Genomic DNA, 24,212 nt, shown 5'->3' on the forward strand with positions numbered 1-24,212 from the left:
CACTTGACTAGGCCCCGGCCTGCCCCCTCCGCCCCATCCCCAACCACGCAGACCAGACAACTGTTGCCATCGGAAACGGGCTATGCAACATCAGGACACCTCCGATGGACTCTGCCACAGCTGGATGATGGGTGAAGAGACTAGTACATGGAGGTCTTGTGCTCTTCTCCAAAACTGTCCTTAGCAGAGAATCAGTAAAAAAGACGCTTATACAGAAGTAGTGGGCAATTAAGAACATCCAACAAACCAACATTACTTTCCTTCATTTGTGTTTTTTTTTTCAGCGTGAGTGGTTGTGGAAAAATAAAAGGACCTCCTCCTTCTCGTTTCTTTTCTTTTTCAAGAGTTGCCATGACAACATTTTCCTTCATAGAATGTTGACTTGTAGTTGCAGGAATGTCTCTTTTTTGCACAACAGAAGAATAAACATTCCATTTTGGTGATGTAAGTACAATTTTTAAATCTTTAATCTGTGGTTAATCGGTGCACCACATTATCTTGTCTGTTTTATACTGTAAAATACGCATTATTAACCACTGAGTTAGAGTTGGAAAAGGAAATAATTTGAAAATGTGGTCTTTTATTGGTCTGTAAATAGAGAATTGTGTATTCTTGTTTGCCAGCCTTGAAAGGAATTAACTTCCTTGTCCATTTATGCTGATAAATGTTATGCTCTGTGTTATTATAATTGATAATTGTCCGGCGTACTACTGTAAACCTCAGTTTTGCTCTGTGGACTGGTTAGTGTGCAAATGGTTGTCTTTGTCAAACAATTTATTTTCCTCAGTGATGTGGTCATCAATGTAAGACCCTGTTAACATCGCAATGTGTCAAGCAAACAAAATTCTGTTAATTTCCAAATTCAGCTTCCCCCAGCCTAAAGGCCAATTCGCACTTTCACATTTTTGAGTCATCCTGTTTATTGTATGCTTGTATGACATGCCATGAAAAAATAAATCATATAGGCCTACCTAGTTTTTTGTAGAATTTAGTGTCCAGTCTCTTCTGTCTTTTTTGTTTTTAAGAGTTAATTGTTTTGGTTGTAGTGGTAAATATGGCCAGCAGATGGCACAAATCTAATGACAGCAAAGAGTTAATACATTCTCTACACCTCTCTGCAATCTCGGGTGGGATAGGAGCATGGAATTCATAAACATATGCTTGTCATGCCAAACTACTTTTCATAAAAATGTATTACAAAGAAAACATTATGATCACATGAATAACGAGATAATTATTTACACGTTGTATTACTCTCTATCTATCTCTCTATAGCTTTGTATTACTCTTTCTCATTCATGTTAAAAGATGCTTGGTTATATAGTATAACGTCCCTCGATGCAAAGATGCTCCGCCATTCTATAGGCCTATGCCATATCAGAACGGACGATTCTAATTAACGTTCTCTCACGGTGTTCGCAAAAATTGTGATTGAGAATCTCCGCTAAATTGCATTGAATTGCAGCTTTCTCTCAATAGACTGAATACGAACTTACAAATGGCCTATTTAAAAAAAAAAAAAAATGCTCCTTTTTATGACTAGGCCTACCAGCTCAAGGCATCAAATAAAGACTCAACTTTGAGATGAGTCGTTAAATAACTGTGCTATTCTTCTAGTCTTCATGTCCTTGGTGGACATAGTGAATTACTACATATGAAAGCCCAACAGATAGCTTTGAGTGAGGTGACAATTCGTCGCGTAGTGTGAATCGTTTGTATTTTGTGAAAGTAAAAACATTTAGAACAATGTATAAAATTGTATCTTTTACTACGAAAAGCGAACAAATTGTAGTATGGCGCGTCAGCAAAGACACGCCCCCTAAATCTAACCCATTCACCATTACAGTACACCTTATTCGGACCAATCACAACTTATCTCTGTGGTCTGCCAGCCAACTAGAACAAAGTCTCCACCCCCAAACTTATGTATTAATAATACCCAGACAGTTACTCCCAATTTACGAGGCATCCTCCGAACTTCCACTCTCCATTGCCACCTCCGTACACACGATCCAGTCTCATCATGGTTGATGCATTCTGTGCCACTTGGAAGCTGGTTGACAGCGAGAACTTCGACGACTACATGAAGTCCCTCGGTGAGTTTCCTTGATGCACCTGCGGTCTTCTGCCCCCCTGCTGATTGACCCCTGTTGCACACCGCTCTCGGACAATATGGACGAAGAGGATCTATAGACGTTTTTCTCACATCAGTAATTTTTACCCTCCATACTTTCACAGGTGTGGGCTTTGCCACAAGACAAGTCGGGAATGTGACAAAACCAACAGTAGTCATCGAGAAGGATGGGGACAAAGTGGTCGTGAAGACGCAGAGTACCTTCAAGAACACCGAGATCTCATTCAAACTGGGCGAGGAGTTCGACGAGACCACCGCAGACGACAGGCATTGCAAAGTAGGTGCAATAATGAGGTGCAAAAATGAAAACTGTAGCTGCATTAATCCAGGTTTTTACTCACGCCAACGTTTCTACCCTGCACGACTACTTTCCTCAGCCATGATACGAATCCTTTGTGTATCTTAGAGTAATTAGTTTGTTGCACTTGCTTAATTGTTAGAAGTTTCGTTTCTCTATGGAGAAAAATTACTGAAAAAGCGAGAATATGGAGTAGGCTACTGACCGTTATTTCACCCACAGTCCCTTTTAACCATGGAGGGAGACACGTTTGTCCACGTCCAGAAGTGGGATGGCAAGGAGACTAAATTCGTCCGGGAGATCAAAGACGGGAAAATGGTCATGGTAAGACACAAATCATATCAATATTTTTTAGTGAAGCAAGACTTTTATTGAATTGCATTGTCTATTTGCATGGTTATTTCTAGTGTAGGCCTACATGTGAGTTTGTGTGCGCAATGCATGATGTGCTGAATTTTGTTTCATATCTATCTCGTTTCAGACTCTAACCTTTGAGGATGTGACCGCAGTGCGTACCTATGAGAAGGCATGAATCCATGACTGTGACTGAAAGCATCTCAATCTTTGTCTTTCTTGCTATTTTATCGGACTACAAACAAGAAGTGATTTTTATTGTAAGCAGAACTTTGCACTTCATTCCTCAAGATGTTAAAAACATGGACTGAAAAAAAAAACTTTTGTAAGGATTTTATATGTCTTTCATATTAATACATCGTGACTAAACGTGACCGAATAAACAATTTTAAAATTATTTTCGACTTGTTGCATGTTTATATACATAATTAAACCTGGGATTTTGCATTTCGTGCACCCACGATAAAGTTGCCCCATGAAAATGTTAAGGGTGCGCTCATAATCAGAACCTTTATCCTGTGTTAATAGATAGGTAACTGTTCCACTATCATTGAGCTATAGTTTCAGGATAGTAAAGTGAGGCATTGTAGTAGGCTATAGCCCTGTATATATTAGGAGTATTGGACAACTCACGTGGGTCTCTGAGTGGGCAGAAATTATTCTAGGCTTTCTGAACATTTTATAGGACTATACATATATAGGCTACTCATCAGAGCGTTGCATCATTACTTCCTACATAAGCATTACAAATTATCCAGATGTCTGTTGCTATAGTTCTTCTTTTAAGCACAGGCTACCTTTCTTTGTGCAATTTCCTCACGGGACAATTGCAAATTTGCATTAAATCTGAGTTTACAATCCCGATTTATTCTATGACAATTGTAAATGGATTCTTTGTAGAATATCTAAGATAAACAATACATTTTACCAAATAGATCAGGTGGAAGCAGTGGTGTAGTCCGGGTATACGCAGTTATACGGAGTATACCCACTTATTGTTTAGTATTGCCTATACCCACTTCTCAAATCAGGGCATTTATCCTGTGCTGTATGGGCTGCTTAAAAAGAGTATACTAACTTCTTCAGGGACCGTTACACCACTGGGTGGAAGTTCCATTGTTAAAACTCCTCTGCCGTCCCATGGGCGAATTGCGTGTTTGAGAGTCACCAAAGTGGTCACGTGACACATGTACACTTCCTGTTTTGTACAATTACATAGATGTGGGGACCAAGACATGGGACTATCATAATATAATTATCACTTGTGCGTTTAGTCTGCCAGTCTCGCGCGATGCATCGAACTGTTCTGCTCTGTCTTGCGTGCCTGCCAGTTCATCTTCTGGTAGCGGCAGTGCCGACTCCAAAGCTCCATAACGACCGTAATGGCAACATCGGTGAGTAGCCCGCGAAGTATTGTTTTATAATTTGCTCTACTGGCGGGTCGTGGCCACGGGTTGAGAACATGAAAGTTTTTTTGTGTAACTGAGTATTAGATGTTGGCCTATTTTCGAAAATAGGCTAGCAATAGCCATTTGTGGAGGTGGAGTTGACATTTTCATGCACCCATTTACATTTAAGCTACTTCGATCTTGATGTCGAACAAAAACTTTATTGCCTCTGCGCACAGAGCAACAGGTGTGTAATCCGTGGTAGATAACTTGTCATCCGCAGAATTGTAAGATGGAGTGTGAAAAGTATTACAGAGGGTAAGCACAATAAGTACACCAACCTTTCCAATAAACAAATGTTGTTGCTTATAATTATAACTAGTAGTGACTTCTGTAGAGGCATAAGTATTCCCAGTAGCTATATCTGCATTCTTTATCAAAATTGCACAGCCCTAGACATTAAGAGACAACCCATTGCGTGTGTACATTTACTTTTACTTTTAAAGTAAATTTAAAAGTAAGTACTTTTTACTTAAGTAGGATAGTTGATGTAGTACTTTTACTTTTATTTTCCTTGGTACTTGTACTTTGACTTAAGTACTTAACTTCAGTACTTCTTCCACCACTGGTTGAATTACAACTAGGCCTACACTACAACAACAATGAATTATCTAGTGATTTTAACCGACAACGTCATTAAGGTATCATTTGCATTATTACACTCAGTATTTCAATTACAGGTAAATTCTGGCACATCTCAGACTTGCACTTGGATCCCACTTATCATGTGACAGAGGACCGCACCAAAGTGTGCCTCTCCTCCAAGGGCTACCCTGCCTCTGACCCAGGGGCATTTGGGGACTTCATGTGTGACTCGCCCTATGAACTCATCTTATCTGCATTCCAGTTCATGAAACACAGCTTGCCCCAACCAGACTTCATGATATGGACAGGGTATGGATTATGAACTGCAAACTCAAACTGTTCCTCATTCAACAAAATAAGAGAAGTGCTAATCATATGATTGAGATCTACAGGAAGTGTTGTGACGTAGACTTATCTTCTCTGCTGCTGTCACCCTTTTAGAGGAAGGACATTCAGTCTGTATGTTCAGGGGGGAAATAGGTCTAATTTCCTGCCCTATATGTATACCACAATTGGGACAGTTTATGTTCCGGTCCTGTTTATAGTATAACCAAAGAACAACAAAACAAAATTGCGTATAGGCTACTTTTACCTTAAAACCCTCCAATTCGTTTTTGACACTGAATAATTGGCAACATACTTATTAACTGGTATTATTATATTAACACTCCTATTACCATATTTGTTTACATGAGTTGAAGCACTAGCCTAAACTCAACAATTTTGGAGCACTTGTGTGTGTAGACGAGCATCAAACCTGAATGTTGAGGAAGTCATTATATTAAGATCATGAAGTTTTATCACAGTCTAACCTCAATTTACATCTAAGTTAATACATGTATTTGGGGCAGGGACTATTCATTAATGGCTGTTATTCATGGCACCGGGGTGAATGGTGCTTAGTGAGTCATTTACTTGCTTAATCATTTAAGCCAGAGATTCATTGGCAAGATCTCTGCATAATAGGTTTAATGGCAGCACTGAGCCAGGCCACTCTGCTATTGTACCCTTATGTAGATAGAAATCATGAATTATAACAAAAGGGTATTTTGTGTGTGTTGGTGTGAAATGAGGCAGAAAAATTAGATGGAAACATTTATATGAGCTGTGTGTGTATAGGGTGTGTAACATTTATACATGAGTTTGTGTGTGTGTATTTGCACATGTGGGAAAAGTGGCAAGCTTGTGCTCAGAACAACACTCTGGTGCTGGGTCTTCATTTAGGCCTCTGGTATGAAAATGCTAAGCCAGAGGGTTCTCCCAAGAACTCTTGCCTTGGACAACCAAAACCCTTTTTATTTGTGTACGTGAAGGCATGTGTGTGGGTGTGTGTGTGTGTAACTGTATGTTTTGAAGTGTGAACGCACACACACACACGTAAGTGACTCGTTTCAGCCTGCCCTTTGCTCCTCAGTGACAGCCCTCCTCACGTTCCAGCGGCTGAGCTGTCTACACAGCAGGTGATCGACGTCATCGCCAACACCACACACACCATCAGAGAGTTCTTCCCCACTCTGCCTGTCTACCCTGCAGTGGGAAACCACGACTATTGGCCCCAGGTAGTCACCCCTTCTCCCTCAAAGTTAATGGAAAATTGCACCAGGGGGCTTTAACATATACTTACCTAATACAAAGTGATTATCCAAAGCATTTGACAACTTAATGTGAATAACATACAAATGTTTTCTACGAAAGAATCCTTCTGTGCAGGCTACATTATCGTTATTTTTAGCACGGTCACACAACTACATGCAAATTGAATAGACTGGTTAAGCCAGTACAATAAAGCATTCAATTATTCATTGAATGGCCATGGATTGATATTCATTTCTTAAAGCTGTGATTATGTGTGATCAAGAGATCTCGTGTTTGGTTAATTGCTCTTGAAATGGCTGTTATTTTAGCTCATTACTCCAAACAGAAGTCTTAGGCAGAGAGGCTTGCGGTAAAATGAATCCAAAGCTTGTCTTAATTAATCGAAATTGTTGGCCGGGAGTATATTTCAGGTCAGTGACCTGGAGCACTACCATCTAACACTTAGCACTTGATTTCAGGATCAGTTACCGACGTCAACAAATGAGATTTACCAGGCTCTTGCCAAACTCTGGGCAGGTTGGCTTAAACCAGAGGCACTTGCTACCCTGCGAGAAGGTAAATCCCCAGCAGTATAAACACAGCACGCCTGAGAAGGAGAGGCTGATCTTGCACTTAATTTCTCTGTCAGTTGCATGGGATTTTAAAGTGGTGTGTGTGTGTCTGTGTGTGTGTGTGTGTGTGTGTGTGTGTGTGTGTGTGTGTGTGTGTGTGTGTGTGTGTGTGTGTGTTTCCATGACATGCTTAGCTCTCCAGGTGATCCAGTCCCTTAAATTAATCCAACCGACTGACTTATTCAATTTGCTGAAATATGTTTGGTCAGATTTAATAAGCAGCTATCACACAGTGCATCATACTTAGGCCAGCTACTTCAAAACACCATAACATCTCACTGACCTGCCATGATGTCACATTAGTTTAACTGGTGGTCTATTCTTTGATGCTAGATGCATGACCGCATTGTTGTGTAAGCTTTCAGTGTTATGTGTTGAAACAACACCATTTTGACCTTGCAGCTTGCCCCACACAAATCCAGAAATGACCTGCGTGTTTATCATTGCTCCTTTTTTTAAAGGTGGCTTCTACTCCCAACTCATACGACCCCAGCTGCGTTTGGTTAGTCTAAACACCATCCTGTACTACGGCCCCAATAAGGTGACTGAAAACATGACGGACCCAGCTGGGCAACTCCAGTGGTTGCAGAACACTCTAGAAGCCTCAAGACAAAACATGGAGATGGTAAGCTGGATCTGCGGTCAAGGGAGAGGAATGTGTGAGAATCAAATCATCACGTTGTACGTATTTGTACATACCAAACTGGTGACCAGCAGTTGACCTTCAGTTTACCCTTAGGTTGAACTACTTGCTACTTCAGTTGAGAAAAGAACACTGTGCTTTCATTGCCAGACTCTTGCAAATGTCTATTGCACAGGATAGATTGTAACAGTGCTGTCAAGCTGCTGACTTTTGCCTTAGTTGGCCTTTTGTCGCTTCATGGCTACATGATAATTCATTTTAGATGAGCAAGATTTATTTGACAGGGAAAGATAGGTTTCTTTTATATTAAATTACTGGGAATGCTCTAAATGAATACATACTCAGTATGATCCAGTCATACCCTGGTGAGTTCATCACGTGTCAGCATAGTCTCCTACCAACAGCCTGACCAACTCTCTCAAACCCTGCACACATCCCACACATGTAATTTACCTCTACATTTTTGGTGTACCTCTTTCCCATAGGTCTATATCATTGCTCACGTTCCCGTCGGTTACCTCCCATTCGCCAGGGATACCACGGCCATGCGGGAGGTGTACAATGAACGCCTCGTGGAGATGTTTCGCAACTACAGTGACCTAATTTCCGGACAGTTCTATGGACACACGCACAGAGACAGTATTATGGTCCTGCTGGATCACCAAGGTAACGCACAGCCTGAGTATTGGCAGGCTTTCTCCCTACTCTCGGTCTGGATACCTCTATTCAGGGCTGTCCTCAGCTAACCCTGAGGTCAAGTCTCTGCTCTTCGAGGACAGTAATGCATATGTCGGTTTGGTAGAAAAAATAAGTGCAAACCTTAGTGTAGGCATGAAATTACACTGAAAGTGTCCTCTTAATTATGTCTTCAGTAAAAATAGATAACACAACTTTGTCATAGAGAGTAATGCTTTTTTCAAAAACTGTGAATAGCTCAGTGGTTGGTGGACTGTGTTTATGGACCATAATCTTTTAAACCTGGCCTTTTCATTGCTGTCTATGCTCAATCATGAATCAATCTGTAATTTGAACGATTCATCAATTGGCCTCCCCTTAGCTGTCACAGTTGTGCTATTTTCAGCATGGTTTGGTGTTCTGGCTTGCACTTGAGCATTCAATCTTTTAACACAGCCTCAGGCTCCCTCGGTCTAACAACCTTTTGAGGATGCATGCGAATGTCTGCAAAAAAAGCACTGTGTCCTCGCTTTCCTTTCCTTTACTCTCCTCTCCAATTCTTTCTCCCACTAAAACGCTCTCCCTGGGCTCAAGTAAGACATTGATGGCTTAATTTCTTTTGCCTGGTAGGTAAACCGGTGAACTCGGTGTTCGTCACGCCGGCCGTCACACCCATCAAGAACGCCCGGGAGCCGTACTCCAACAACCCCGCAGTGCGCACGTACCTGTACGATCCTGCAGACTACGGAGTGCTGGTAGGCACGGACATGAAAAATGTTTTTTAAGACATCACACATGTCCTAGTGTTTTTTTTAAAGTGGTGTTTATTATGTGTGGTTACTGGCACATTCCATGTGGGACATAATTCATGTGCATAACAGACATAAATAAACATTGCATGATTGTTAAATGACACTTAATGACATAAGGAGATGCATGTTTCTCTAATATTTGTGGTAGGCATGTGATTTGCAGAATATTTTGATGTACAGAAAGGTTTTGTGTGAGTTAATGTGCGTCAAAGGATTCTACACTAAATAATAAGAGTTTAGGTCGGAGTTCGTTATTTGGCCTAATTACGTTTATCTTAATGTCTTCATTAAGTAATTGTTGACAGATTTCCCTAAAATGATCTATGAGTCTGATTTTGATTATAATATAGCATTAATTTTCAATGGGAAAACAGCAGTGAGACCCTGCCCCTGGTTGAGTAAAGAGCACCAGACAGGTGAAGAGATGCCAGGGGCTTGAGCCATTACTGGTTGCCACCCCTTAATTGTTGTAGCCATGCCTCTTCATGGCACACCAGCTCCATGCCACTTGTTTGTCAGTGATTAATGGCTTTGTCAGTCTTCATTTCATGGTGTGATTTAATCAGGGGCCTTCAAGTATGCCACTGCCTTTGTTTGGTTTCAGAAAGAGAGAGAGAGACTGAGAAAGAAAAATGATTTTGTTCAGTCACTTTGACTTTTTTTGTCTCTCTCTCCCTTTATGTCTGTCTTTCTCAAACCCCTATCCTACGTCCCTCTCTCTTCTTTTCACTCCCTCCTTCTCCTTCTCTCCACCACCCCTCTCTGTCTCTGTGCGCCCACATCTGTCGTCCTGTATGAGTGTGTGTGTCTTTTTTCTCCTTTTTTCTCACCCTCTCCCTCTCCCTCTCTCTCTCACCCTCCCTCCTCAATTCTCTGTTCATCCTCATTTCAAAGGATATCTGGCAATACTACCTGAACCTCACCGAGGCCAACCGAGAAGGCAGCTCAGAGTGGAAGCTGGAGTACACGCTGACCGAGGCCTTTGAACTGACAGACGCTCGGCCCCAGAGCCTGCAGGAGCTCGCCCTCGCTCTGGCCAAGCCAGGGAGCAAAGCCTTTCACAAGTACTTTAAGCACTTCATGGTGAGCTACAATGACACCATTACGTGCGAGGGCGACTGCAAAACCACTCAGACCTGTTCGGTCATGTCCCTTGACCGTGATTCTTATTCAGCTTGTGTGAAGAAATGGGAAAGAGAGAGTAGGGGAACAGATTGAGTAGCAAGAGTTGATTTTTTCACAATGCTGGCGTTTTACAAAGATAAAAAGGGAACCATACAGAGCACTTTTTTGTGTAATTTACTGTTTGGAAAAGGGAATTTAAGAATTTTCTGGTGCGGGTATTGGACACAGATGAATGTAGTATTTTGATTAAAAGGAGATTTCGTGAAAAGTGAAGGGTCTGGACTACGGATTTCTAAAGTGATTTTTAGATAAGAAGTGAGTGCATGGCAAGATGGCTGATCAGAATTCAGTACGAGTTTCCCTGAGGGACAAATGCTGAACAAAAATTACGTTTTGTTAAATAAAATTTTGTTAAAGGAAAGTTAAAAAATAAATACTCTTTTGTCATGCCTGGTTGCGAGATTATTTAACTTATAAAGTATTCCTTTTCATCATGTGATTTTTTTTCCACACTAGAGTGCCTCTCTCTCTCCCTCTCTCTGTTCCATACTGTCTCTCTTTTTCCCTTGTTGTAATGCAACAGTTGTTGCCTTATTCTCCCGTGGCCCATAGTCAAGTAGAGTGTGAGAAAGGTTACTGTTTGACCTCTGCAGAAAGGGGAAAAAAGGCAGTGAAAACATCTCCCAGCCTGGACATCACTCCACAGGAGATTGGCCGAGCGACATAAGAGGGGAAGGCTGGAGAGAGAGAGACAGCACACCAACAGACGACCTCCACCCTCTATCCCACTTAGAGGCCCCATTTCTCCCCACCTGTAGTACACAAACCCCCCCCCCCCCCCTGTCCCCACACAGCAGCCACATTCTTTGATGAGTGGAGGAAAGGAGTGCATTTGTCTCCAAGCCCCCCACCCCCATCTACAGTTCTGCCATCATTGGCATTCATGGGCCGAAACATCAGCTCGGGGAAACTCACAAAGGGAACAGAAAGCGAAGAAAGCAAAGAAAGGTTGACATGGCAATGAAACGCGATGCCATGGCAATAGCAGCAGGTCTCTGGCAGCCCCGTTGCCATGTCTGACTAAGGTTCTTTAATAAATGTTAATCTGTAAATTGCTGAGCATCTACCAAACACCACCAACCCACAGCTGTCATCCATTCACCCCCCACCCCCTTTACAACCTACCCAAAAACTGGGTCAATATTTGTCACACCATGTTGGCACAGGGGAAGGCCTTATATTTTACTTTTTTGATGACCACACAGATGGCTTTGTTAAGCTCAGGTCACGTTTTTTTTTCTCACACTAACGGTTTAGTGCTCATGTTCATGCAGTTGGCTGTGACAAGAAGGAAATACTCCTCAGCCACTCTTGCCTCGAGATATTTAATGTCTGCATTCCTAATGCGTTTTTACATTGGAGCCGGAGGGTGGTTTTGATGCATGCGGACAGCCCTTGAATAACAAAGACTATGAGACAATAACAAGCCTGTACGGTGTAAGCACACTCCATAAACTGTCCCTACCAACACACACGCATACATTAACTCCATTCCATATAAACCTTCATGATGATCCATTCAAGACAGATATATATACAGATACTCACTCACCCATCCATACATGTCATATTGCCCCAAATGGTCTTACATCCTTATTACCATCTCTCTCTGTGTGGTCACCCTACAAATGACTCGTCAATTTGTACCCTCATGTCAGGTTCAGTTAGCGCTGTCACATATGTTCAGACAGCGGGGTCCTCCGGGGGATGTCTGTCTGGCCGACAAATCGGATGGGGGCTTCGAGCAGGGAGGTCACGGGGAAAGACTACGGCGCGGGGTCAAGGCTGCAGTAATTAACGGGGCTCATTAGAGTCTGGCTCGACGCTGCGCGGCCTCAGACCGTCGTTCCACCGACCGCATGTGTTTCTGATGGCTGGGTTTAGCCCAAAGAATTTAATCTGTGGATTACTGTCAAGACCATGAAGCCACTAATGCTTTCCTTCACCCCTCCCCCGACCCTTCCCCACTCAGTGGACCCCGGAGTCTGCGGAATACGCCTGTTAATTTGTGGTGTGGAGAAAAACGTAAAATCCGAGTGTGTCCGGCCAAGTGCAAACATGAGGCGGAAGGGGATTAGCGTGTGCGGGCGCGGGCGCGGATGTCAAACAGAGCTTTTCAACATATCTGTGGAGTTTTAAGTGTTGAGGTGGTGGTATAATGTTATTTTAATGACGCTTAAGCAGCCTTCTCTGCCACTTAAAAAAACACTAAAAAGCCCCTGCTCAGCAGTCCAGCAGAATAGCAGTTTTTAACTTATAGCTTAACATTATTTTACTATAATTAATTAACTACCTGCTAAACAGGTAACTTCCCTGTGTTTTCAGCTCAACATCTAGATCATGGTTCAGGGTACAGAACGCTTACCTAGACCAGCATAGTTTGGGTCTGCTCCACATTCTGTACTTTTCTCATAAACTTTGGCTGTTTTCCCCTGAGAGACACCAGAGGGCCATGGAAGGGAAATAGACTGAGCCCCCAGGGATGGAACTGTCACACAGTTGTGAGCTAGCGCTTGTGAAGATAAATATACTGCCATTGTCATTTCTTGTTTAGCTATAGCCTGAGTTCAAGTTTTACACTTTTAAAACCATGCTACGTGGAAACAAACAAAACACAGCTGTAGATGTTCTTACTGCTAGCAAATTAAACTGCCATTAGGTTGCTGTGTGCATTTTGAAGTTACTTTTCACTGGCATGAACTAGGCAGGTGTAGTGAGTTGCAAGATCCCAGATGATCCCATATGTACATGGTCACTTCAAATATTAAATATTAAAGATACCAGCTGGGTCCAGGACACAAGCAGAGACACCACCCAGAATTGGCCCAGGACAGACATACACACAGCTTGAGAATTGCCTTCTATAGGTCCAACCCTTCTGTTTACCTCAATAACTGATATTGTCATTAATTTAATTTAGTAACTGTACTATTTGTTTTTGCACACGTTGTGTAAAACTGTCTGCAGCAGACATGACACTGAGCTCTATCAGGTTAACTACAGTGGGCACCATGGGCCAGTTCTCAAAAGATCAATACAGCACAGACTACAGAGTGTATACTGGATCATTCCGATGCACAGCGGACAAAAAGTGGAACACCAGCGCAAAATGGGACTTGTATCCCGTGGCAACATTTCACACCCCCTGTCTAACCAACAGGCAGTCTGCCAGGCAGGCCACCATTCCCACATCACTTCCATTCAAGTGTTTGTGACGTGCAGGGAAACATCTCTGAGCATTACTAATGAGTATGTGAATCATCGCCGTTTATAAGAGGCGATGCAAGAGATATTTTTGTCGTTTAACCCTCCTGCATCTAGTTTGATTATTTCCACCACATCACAGAAAAAAGGCAGCCTGAAAACCATTCTCTATGGAGGAACATTTTTCTCTTTAGAGAAAAATTGACCCTTGATTTAGTTTGCACATAGGCACAACTTTGTCTTACTTTTGTCAAATGGAACAGAATCAACATGGACAAACTGTTTGCCGGCTTGCCTTATTTAGTGTGCGAATGCTGTAGCTGTGAACTGCTCTCTCTCAGATCCATTGCCTCAAAGGACCCTGGACATTTTGAGGCCGAACCCTTGCTGTTTCTTTCACTGCTAATCTAATTGTGGTTGTATAAAAAAAACTACAAACTCTCAAAACACGAAAGTCGGATGTGGAATACTAAATAGAAGGAGAAAAATAGGGCGACTGCGACATTTAAATATGAAAAGCAGGAGGTTTAACTCTTGCTGCCCTCAGTCAGCCATTCAAAGCTTTCCAACTTTTCTGTTGTAGTGCGAACACTTTCTCCCCCCTTCACCCAGCTACACAAGTGTCTGCAGTGTCTAGTGTATTTTCAAAATCTTTAAAAGGGGGTTCCTCATTCAGAGATGTGCTACTCGAGTATACAAATAAAACGCTGACATTAGCAACCCCAAAGCTTGTTATGCTGTATGATCTCCCCACAACAGGAAGTGATATGGAGATGCTGGCAAGTATCAAAGACATGTCTCCCGCAGGCCGCAGCTCACTTAAGGCTTCCTGTTTCAAAAGTTTGCAACATTGGAAATGCACAGCATGCTTTTTTTCATTTTTGCTTTGATTGTTTTTGTTTGGACTGTTTTGAGAGTTCAACCACACTGAATGATTTGTATTCATTACCAAAAGGTAGTACAGTAGTAGACTTCTCTAGTGTAGTATTTCTTTTTAGGTGTCCCGACCAGCCAAAGTCTGCAGCTCTGTTTGTGTGTGCATGTGTGCATGGGGGGACGGCCTTTGATCTTGTGGCCTTATGAATTCATGTCAGCATCGTAAGTGACCTGGAGTTACTCCTCTGTAATCCTTATTAGAGTAGAACCCCCCTCTGTTTAAAGCTTCCTCTAGGCTCACTACTGAGCCAGAGACTCACACACACACACACACACACACACACACACACACACACACGCACACACACACACACACACACACGCACACACACACCCACACACACACACACACGCACACACACACACCCACACGCACACACACAGGCACACGCACACACACGCTCACACACTCACACATAGCTTTTTCTAGGTTTCCTAGAAACTCTGGCAGTCTAGACTTCCATGTGCACTCGCCTTTGGAAGACTTGGCAGCAATCTGATATACCAGGGCCTGGTGCGGGATGTTTGGACTGTGGTATAGCACTGGGGCCAATGTGTACAAATTGATGTATTGCTTTACTAAGTTAATTGTGCAATGTAAAGATGTTTTTTGGGGGAAATTAGTATTGGAAATACTCATTAGTAGCAATGTGGATGCCATGTGAATACGCCCATACGGTTGCAACATTTACCACGTATATTGTATGCATGATGATAACATGTATAACAATACTGGATGACTACAATGCACAATATGTAAACATTACATTATCTACATATACTATGTAAATGCATAAGAGTACTACACTACAACATTTAAGACAAAGAATGCATTTTATGACCTAATGAGGTCAAGGTTTTTAATCCCTCTGGGAAATACCGAAATGTGACAAACCACAGTGCCACACTGTCCCATTTTCAGAGGACACCTCTTTGATGACCTTATGTGCCGTCCTTCATGAACTCACTCGACCGTGATAAGTGTGTGTGTGTACTGGGGGGGGGGCTGGGTGGTTAGGGAGGAGTACAGTTGCATTATTGGCACAGAATCTCCAAACCAAGCCTGGCACTGGAGTGAGATTTTTGCATGGGAGATTGTGCAGCCCCTCCCCCCCCCCCCCCCCCCCGCCCCAACCCCCCAGTACACACACCCGTAAAAGGATGCGGAGGGGTTATGTGGGGTTGTGTAGTGTTTGTATGTGTGGTAAAAAAACATTATGTGCAATGCTATGGGGTATGGGGGGATGGTACAATATGCGTGTAATGGGAGGAGGGCGTGAAATAAGTGACTGTACAGGGGTCCAGGAGGAGTGGTGGTGGTGGGGGTGGTGGGGGTGGGGGTGTGACTGGGGGGTTGGGATGGTGGGTAGTGGCCTATGAATTCTTTTTGCCTCATGGTTGACTGGCAATTTGTCAGCCAGTGTGAATGATGGCCTTCATGAGACCATATGTAGCAGTTGGAGTTCGGAGCTGATTGAGGTTTAAGCTGGCCGTGCCCCCGTCCCTATTGTGGGCCAAGCATAGCCCGTTCTCCCCTCGGCCAATGGGCTTCCTCCTTTGCCATTGCATCACTGTCAGATGATGTCCAAGCCAAGCGCCTGAAAGAGTCTGCCCACATTGTGAGGAGGGGAGGGGTGGGGTGGGGGATTGAGGGTGGGGGACTGAGGGTGGGGGCTTTTTGTAAGGAAGAAAAGCACGCTGGGAAAAGAATGAGAGTCCTCAAATGCGTCCATGGGAACCGGAGGCATCCTTCAAACTTGAGAGTGTGCAACAAGAGTGTGGGCCACACAAAAGGCAAATGACCACTGTGGGGAAATATTTCAGATTGTAGCTTGTTGCATGTGATAAGAATGTGTGGACTAGGGACATTGAGAACAGCAGAAAGTACAAGGAAATAAATGACAGCAGTAGTGATCATTGCCAATTAAAATTTGGCCCGCTGTGCTTGGGAACTGTAAAGCAGTTTCCCATGTAGTGGAGGTTCAGGCCATTGTCTGTCCACACAAAGCTTTAATTGTGGACGTGGGCATATTGTATATGTGCGTGCAATAGACTGGTGAGCCAGCAAATGTTGGCACGACTTGCTCCTGTAGCAGTAGACCTCAGACGGAGCTGTAGCCTTTGAGAGTAGCATCTGTCTCTTTCTTTTGTGAGAGAATTCCTTAAAAATCCAATGTTAACATCTAACCCTTGCTTGTATGTAAATAATGCACTGAAAATTCTATATGGATGGGTAAGTGAATGGATTTCTATCTGTTTTAAATACTCCTGGAAGTTAACGTGGATGTTTATGTCCAAAGTACATATGTTTATTTCCCAAAATGTATCAATTGCCTGCAGCTATGTTGTGTGTAGAGGCAGATTTGAACCCAAACAAAGATATTAGCAGTAATAAGCATCAACCATCCCCAGCTTCTTTCTCCAGTGGGGATTTGAATGCGAGAATGTATCGTATGAGCTTCCAGGAGAGTTAACCTTAATCTCGTTGTGTCTCCCAATCAATCACTCGTTTTTCTCCTCTCCCTCCTTTAACCTCTTCCAGTAATGGCCCCCCCTCAGTAAGAAAAGGATGCAGGGGGTCAGTGGGTTTACCATGACCTCACATACAGTGCTCTGATGGCAGTGGTGGAGGGGACGAACAGCAGGGGAGCCTGGAGATCACTTTCCTTCCACATGGCATAAAACTTACAGTGACCCCTCCCTGAACCTCCAGTGATCATCTCACAGCAGGTTCAAGAATGGGAGGAAAATAATTCAATAGTGAAATATAATAAATGGAGATATGTACAAAACTATAGAAATCTTATTTACAGCATAAACCCTTTTATGTAGTGGACATTTCTGTAAGGCACTATATGTTCAACCATGATGAATATGCCTTAATATTTTGAGGTCCATAGACACATTTTTCTTTCTCTATGGAGGGTTCTCCCATCTTATTTTATATCAGAGGTTAAAGCTGTTATGTTGCTCAAATTAACCAAAACAGATAGGACTGGACACATCTGTTGTCTTTTTCTCTAAAGACTTTGTTGTCTTTACACAGAAGGCTTCTGCAACAATATAAATTATAATAATAAAACAACTTATTTCATATCTCAATCTTCTCTGCATACAGTGTCTGTTTGTAGGACACTTAAAATACATTCATCCATTTATTAAATAGCTGGTTAACGTTTTACTTTACTTACTTAAGTTCAGAAGTAGAACCGAAGAGAGCAAATCCCATTTTCTTATAAAGCAACAATGCCCTCTTGTGGCCAGAGACCGTCATGAACATAATTGAATTGTACTAGTCTCTTGCATTGATGAAAGCACATTTGTTTTTTATTAACGAGAGGCAACATGGCTCTTAAAGATCTTTGCGCAAGTATAACCGTGTTTGTGTCTTAGACATTTTGAAGATGTACTGCTGTCATATGTTTGATCTTCAATCTGCATGACACTGTGTTCATGTCTGCTTAACACAGAGAGAGAGAGAGAGAGAGAGAGAGAGAGAGAAAGAGAGAGACAGAGAAAGAGAGATAGAAAGAGAGAGAGAGTGACAGACACACACACACATTGTGTGCTATTGAAAGAACATACAGTGATATGCAGCAGCCATCAGCTCATAAACCATCTAGGATTCAACCCAGCATCAGGTGCTTCATGTTTATACTGTTATACATCAAGAGGCTTAAAAATTCTTCTTCGCCACTGCTGTGCTCATTTAACAGTAAGATCATGTATGATTATGTGCATTGAGTTAGATAACCAACAACGGACAGAGCAGCAGCAACTATAACAATATAGGCATGTAATGAAAATTATTTCTGCTGCTATTGTAACACCGTCATATGCTTACATTTAGGTTTTGGTGATGTGCATTCCCCCTTGACGATATGGTTAAGAGAGGACCTGTTTTATGTATTTATATGGCCCAACAGATTCATTTTGATGACACATGCATAAGATGCAATGACATGACAATAATATGTTGTAGCGAGCAGGGGAACTGTGTTTTCTATTTGCGTATTGTTCACCTATAATGCCGTGTGAGCCTGGTAGGAGTGATTAATGTTAGAATTTGTGTTAAATGTACAGTATGTAGGATTTAGGGTGATCTATAAGCAGAAATGGAACACATTATTAATAATTATGTTTTCATTACTGTTTAAATCACTATGTTTTCTTTAGCTTTAGAATGAGCCATTTGTGTCTAGGTAGTGGGTCCCGGTCCTCTGGGTCCACCAAGTTGCACTGCCATGTTCCTACCACCAAGTTTCATGTCTATGTTGGACCAACCAAAATACTGGCTCTAGAGGAGCATTCAGTTTGTTGCAATCTGCAGCCTCACAGCTAGATGCCGCTGAATTCAACATACTACACCTTTAAGTGTTCCATTTTAGAATGTACTCCTGTTTCCCTGTCTGTGTAAATGTGAGTGTGCATTTCTGTTGCAATTTTATTATGTCTTATGTGTAATGCCCCGGTGTAGTTTTTCTCGTGTATTGGCGTATAATACCCTTGCCTGTGCGCTATGTCTGCGTATAAGATCCCTTCCATCCTGCCCATACCTTATCAGATCCTGAATGTTCATTTGCTGCGTTCCGGTAAACGGCAAACATGCCAAAAAGAAGTCCGTTTCCTTCTGATCATTACAATAATATAGAAATATACGGTATATTTCTATATTATTGTAATGATCAGGGCCTCGTTTCCCGATAAAGACGTATCTTAACGGCCTACGTGGATTTTCGCGACATCGTAGACTAAGTAACACTTTCTATTTACGTGCGTTTCCCAACCATCAACTTAAAGTCAGGTGCACGAGCGCAACGTGCACGAGTTCTTAAGTAGCTCTTAGGAGCTGTTTACGTCAGGTTAACCTGTTTACGTTAATTGCTGTGAAATTAGCTAGCCTATGCGTGCATCGAACGTGCAATGTGCACTGAATTCGGGGCGGGGATAGTAACGCCTCTCCAGCAGAGTAGCCTATTTAAACTGTGTTCCCATTGTAAGGACATTTATTACGATCTGTCTGAGAGTGGGCTGTCAAAGCTAGCATCATCGAAGTCATACAGTACAGTAGGCTACATACATTTACACAATGTACAATTATCCTACATTTGAGTCCAACTGCATGACCATTCTTACCCTACACTTACCCTTACAATAAAGAAGTGATCCTATTTCAACCATAACTTCATTTTAAATAATGTCTTTCTTTATGACATTTAGTTTATAGTTTAGACAGCAACGTTGACATCTACAGTATATTCAACTGCATCCACTACATAATGTCAAACTTTATTTGTTGGTAACTCTCCAAAAAGGCTACCATTAACACATTTCTTAATGAAAAGGAAACATGCATCACAATAATACTTCAGTGTAACCTGTACCTATGTGGAGTGCAAATATGTCTTGCCATTACACTACCCAACAGCTCTACGTCTGCTAACACTACAGAATGCATAATTCCTACGGGCACTGCACTAGTTTTGTATAGCCTAATCTTTATTTTCAAATACTCAATATTCTTTATTTCTATTTTGATGGGAATAGGCAGGTGAAACAATGACATTCTCATGATGTGCTATACACAGAAACATCGTTTAAATTTCTCCTATAATAGGCCGAACGACGCCCCTGGATAAGGTGTCGAGGGGGTTGAAGCGTACGTCATGCGTGACTGTATGAGCTATGAAACTAGCGATTTAAAAAAAGTTTCAATGAAGAACATGGTTGCAAATATATATGTATACAACTGTCTATAGCACGAAACAACCATCTAGCTAGAAAGCTACCATATAAGCCAATGGAGTGGTGGCATAAGCGCTAATTGTGCCATAAAACTACAGTTTGAAAGCTTCAGTGAAGACCTACATACTCTGCATTGGTCGCGTAGCACATTTCAGATCAAACCGAGTCATTATAAACATATACAAAGTTGTGTAGATAGCTTTATTAATGTAAAATATTCCTCGCTTCAAGTAGCCATGTTTTTTTTTTTAAATTCCCCTTTATTCCGAACGACGGTCGAACGACGCCCCTGGTGGATTAAATCGCTAAGTGTGAAGTTACTACTGGTCCTGACCACACGTAGAATTCTTCTCAACGAAAGATACACTTAAGCTAAGTGCCGCGTCGGGAAACCCGTCTGCAACGTAGGATTCCTCTTACGAACGATTTCAAGTGCTTTTTAGGCTAAGTGCGCGTTCGGGAAAGGAGGCCCAGAAGGAAACGGACTTCTTTTATATATTATATGCCTAAAATACACTACAGAAGAGTTATTTTATTGTATATACTAGTCTATATCTTAAATGTTTTATACATATTTTACAATATCATATATATTTGGAAAGTGAGATATCTTCTGTACACTACCTAAGATATAAGCACTTTGCATAGGCTTGAGGCGATATCATAATCGTTTGGATTTGGATTAATGGCATTGTCTTCCTGTATTTTATCGGTATCTTTACCATGGTAGATACATTTCTAAAAAAAAATTAACATCGGGACAGAGATACATTATTCACACCAGCTGATGATCTAGTCGACACCACAATAGGCACTTGCCAAGATGTATAGTGGAACTGACCGCCTATATGTTCTTTAGACATGACGTGACGTGATTAGTCAAAACATTATGAATAAACCACAGTCTTCTGCATCTCAATCTCATAAATGTATTCTCTCTTCGTATAACGGCAGACACGTCCAACCAGATGTCGGAAGACGGGGGGGGGGGGGGGGGGGGGGGGGACAAGAAAGAGGAGTGGGTCACGCCACTGCCACGGGCCGGTTAGCCATATGGTGTGTAATTTATCATGAGTTATGCCTCCGCTGCAGCATATTGCTCCACCCGAACGCAAACGTGGTGACTATATTAGTGACGCCCGTGGGCGAGCCTTCGACGCTCCGCTTCAGTCCATTAGAAACCATCTGAATCACTGTCTGAATGAACAAGCGCGAATAGCGCAGAGGCCATCCTGTCTTGAACACACTGTACCACCGCCCACTGAAGGGAACTGGCTGTCAGAGAAGTCAAATGAGATTGCTTCTTCATCTCTCTCTGGTCTTTTCTATTCCGTATGCCCTTAATAAACACTGGAAAACAGGGAGAATATTCCTACGGCGTCGTTTGCTAATTCTCGCTATGTGTGCTCGGTACGGCCCATTGCTGGCTCAAGGATAGTCTGATCTCACCATCTGGCTGGTGAGATAAGCTCTGGGGCATTGCTTCGATGTGGTTCCCTGACAAACATTATATATTCACACCAGTGGTTTTCACACATGCACATAGGACTAGACGAGGTCACAGACTGCGCTCCCCCAAGGCTTCCTTTAATACAGCTTTCCCCAAATTGCAGTTCCGGCTTTGTTTATTTCTGGTCCCTCAATCACAGCTCACATAATACAGTTTGATTACTTGGTGGAAGAGCTGATGAACACACTAACATTAATAGGAAATTGTGATACTGCAAATTAGGTGTTTGTGCACTGCACATTTGTTTATGTCCATCTCTCTCTCCTCCCCCTCTCTCGCTCTCTGTGTTTCATGGAGGAAGGAACACTTGAAGGAAACGTAAATAAAACGGCGCCGTAACCAACAAAACACATGCCGTACTGTATCCAACTGGCGCTGTCCAAGAGCATAGGTGCTGAAATTGGTATCGGCAAGACCGAGCATGCCGCTCTGGAATCGATGTTAATTTTTGCGGCGACAGTGACTCATTTAAACACACCTCCTTTATGCTATTTTGTTTATGTCAGCATGTTTGCCAACTGTTCTCTTCGACCTGAGTAGAATCGAGGTGCTTTGCATTTCACTAAATGTCGGGAAATGTAGTTTTTTGGGCTACATTACCGTGTTTGTTTGATCTGAAAACCCACGGCCTATTTTATTATTTATTTTTTACATTCTAATAGGCTTTACACTACTCCACCTTTTTCCATCATACATATTTTTAACGCACATGGGTAATTTTGTGATTTCAGAGGTCACCAGAAGGTTTAGAGCCATCGAGAAAGCAAGCCCAGAAGAGACTAAATGAGCACTGTTCCTCGATAACAAAAGGTAATTTCTGATGCAGGCCCGTCCACTCATCTGATTTCCTGCGCATATCCCCTGACACAGAATGTAATTATCGTGCCTCCATCTCCGCATCCCCCGGGAGTCCTTTCGCTCCCTCTTCAGCTGTACGTCCTCGTGCCCTCTGGCCTCTCCCTCTCTTTCTCTCTCTCTCTCTCTCTCTCTCTCCCCCCCCCCCCCCCCCCCCCCCCCCACACACACACATGGAGAAAGAGAGTCTCCTAACCTCTTTCACTAACTACTACAGGCAGCGCAGTCCCCCAGAATTTGAGGGAAATAATAAATCCTGTGTTCCCTCTGCACTTTAATAAAATATTGGCAACAATACAACCGCATCATGTGTGGAAGATAATGCTTTTGAAATACCCCGTTCAAGCAGAGTTCATTGTAAAGCTGAAATTGTGGCAAGATCATATTCTGGACACTCACGGGTTGTATTGAAAACGTCTTGGTGATTGAACGCATTGATTTCCCTTTTTAAAGTGTGTATAAGTGTGTATACGTGTATGTGTGTGTGTGTGTGTGTGTGTGTGTGTGTGTGTGTGTGTGTGTGTGTGTGTGTGTGTGTGTGTGTGTGTGTGTGTGTGTGTGTGTGTGTGTGTGTGTGTGTGTGTGTGTGCGTGTGTGCGCGTATGTGCGTATGTGCGTGTGTTTGTGTGTGTATGTGTATCTGATGTCGGAAAACATTGTTGAACCTGTTTCGTACAGGCTTGGCCAAGTTTATTCCAACCTGCTGTTTAGCACAGCTTGTGATCACATTTGTTTGTTCTGAGGGAGGAATGCAACAAGCACAACAAATGCTGACCCAGGTTGATGCTCACGCACCGCTCGGGCAGCCACGGAAGCCCCGCCTTGCGTAGGAAGACCTGGCGAGTTACCCTGGCATAACGACCAGGATGCAACGGATATCTTTCTGCTTTTACCTGAAGGCAAACAAGCATTTAACATAACTTACATACTAAGTAACCTTCGAAACTTACAGACTAAGTAAGCATCCAAAACACCTACATAATTATATTTTTTCCCACCGTGATGACGCACCCTGTCAACAGAATATTCAATTCGCATTTGAAAATAAATCAAATCAAATAAATGGTAGAAAACATAAGTTATTCGTCATTTCCAAATGAACAAGCTCTCCTGAAGTTTAAGAGTATTACCTGAACAATGGTATGTTCCTACCACAGGGTTGACGTAATGCTCCTAAACAGTAGGCTGTTCTTCCAGTGATCCACTCAATGTCTCCACATCGAAGCAAGCTTACCGTACTTGTTATCCCCTGTAAGACTTGAGTGATTTAAGAGTGGCCAATATTTACGTTTTTTGTTTTTCGACCAAATAGTCCACATCTCAAACATACAAATATCGCCATTTGCGGTCGTTTCAAAAATAGCATTTTAAAATATTTGTATTGTGTTATGATCACTTCTCAGTGATAAAGGTATTCTATAGCGAATGGAAATAAATAAGTGGTGTCTAAAACGCAGAAAAAGAGCAGGATTTGTAGTGTAAAATGGGAGAGAGGTACTAGCTGGTTGCAGGCACGGGGCAGGTGTTGGGATGTGAATAGCAAGAGGAAAGGATGCCATTCTCCTCCTCCTCTTCTGCCGCCATGTGATGACGGACGGGCTGACTGTATCATGGTTTTAAG

General features: G+C 42.4%; 2 protein-coding genes across 3 annotated transcripts; both read left to right on the forward strand.

Annotated features, from left to right (window-relative positions):
* Nucleotides 1–2,023: 2,023 nt before the first annotated feature.
* fabp7b (fatty acid binding protein 7, brain, b) lies at nt 2,024–2,964 on the forward strand (the record flags this gene model as incomplete). 2 transcript variants are annotated; one of them, XM_080831930.1, is made up of 4 exons in its annotated part: nt 2,024–2,096; nt 2,194–2,411; nt 2,655–2,756; nt 2,914–2,964. In XM_080831930.1, the coding sequence occupies 4 exons, from the start codon at nt 2,024–2,026 to the stop codon at nt 2,962–2,964; spliced, it is 444 nt and encodes a 147-aa protein (XP_080688056.1). The 2 variants fall into 2 exon arrangements, with proteins under 2 accessions (XP_080688056.1, XP_080688057.1); XM_080831931.1 differs by having other exon boundaries at nt 2,239–2,411.
* Nucleotides 2,965–4,077: 1,113 nt separating this feature from the next.
* On the forward strand, nt 4,078–10,374 carry smpdl3a (sphingomyelin phosphodiesterase acid like 3A; the record flags this gene model as incomplete). Its single annotated transcript, XM_080859131.1, has 8 exons — nt 4,078–4,180; nt 4,915–5,128; nt 6,234–6,378; nt 6,874–6,970; nt 7,488–7,651; nt 8,155–8,335; nt 8,975–9,099; nt 10,051–10,374. The coding sequence occupies 8 exons, from the start codon at nt 4,078–4,080 to the stop codon at nt 10,372–10,374; spliced, it is 1,353 nt and encodes a 450-aa protein (XP_080715257.1).
* Between the last annotated feature and the right edge of the window lie 13,838 nt (nt 10,375–24,212).

This window comes from Sprattus sprattus, assembly GCF_963457725.1.
Source record: "Sprattus sprattus genome assembly, chromosome: 2".
Lineage (NCBI taxonomy): Eukaryota > Metazoa > Chordata > Actinopteri > Clupeiformes > Clupeidae > Sprattus > Sprattus sprattus.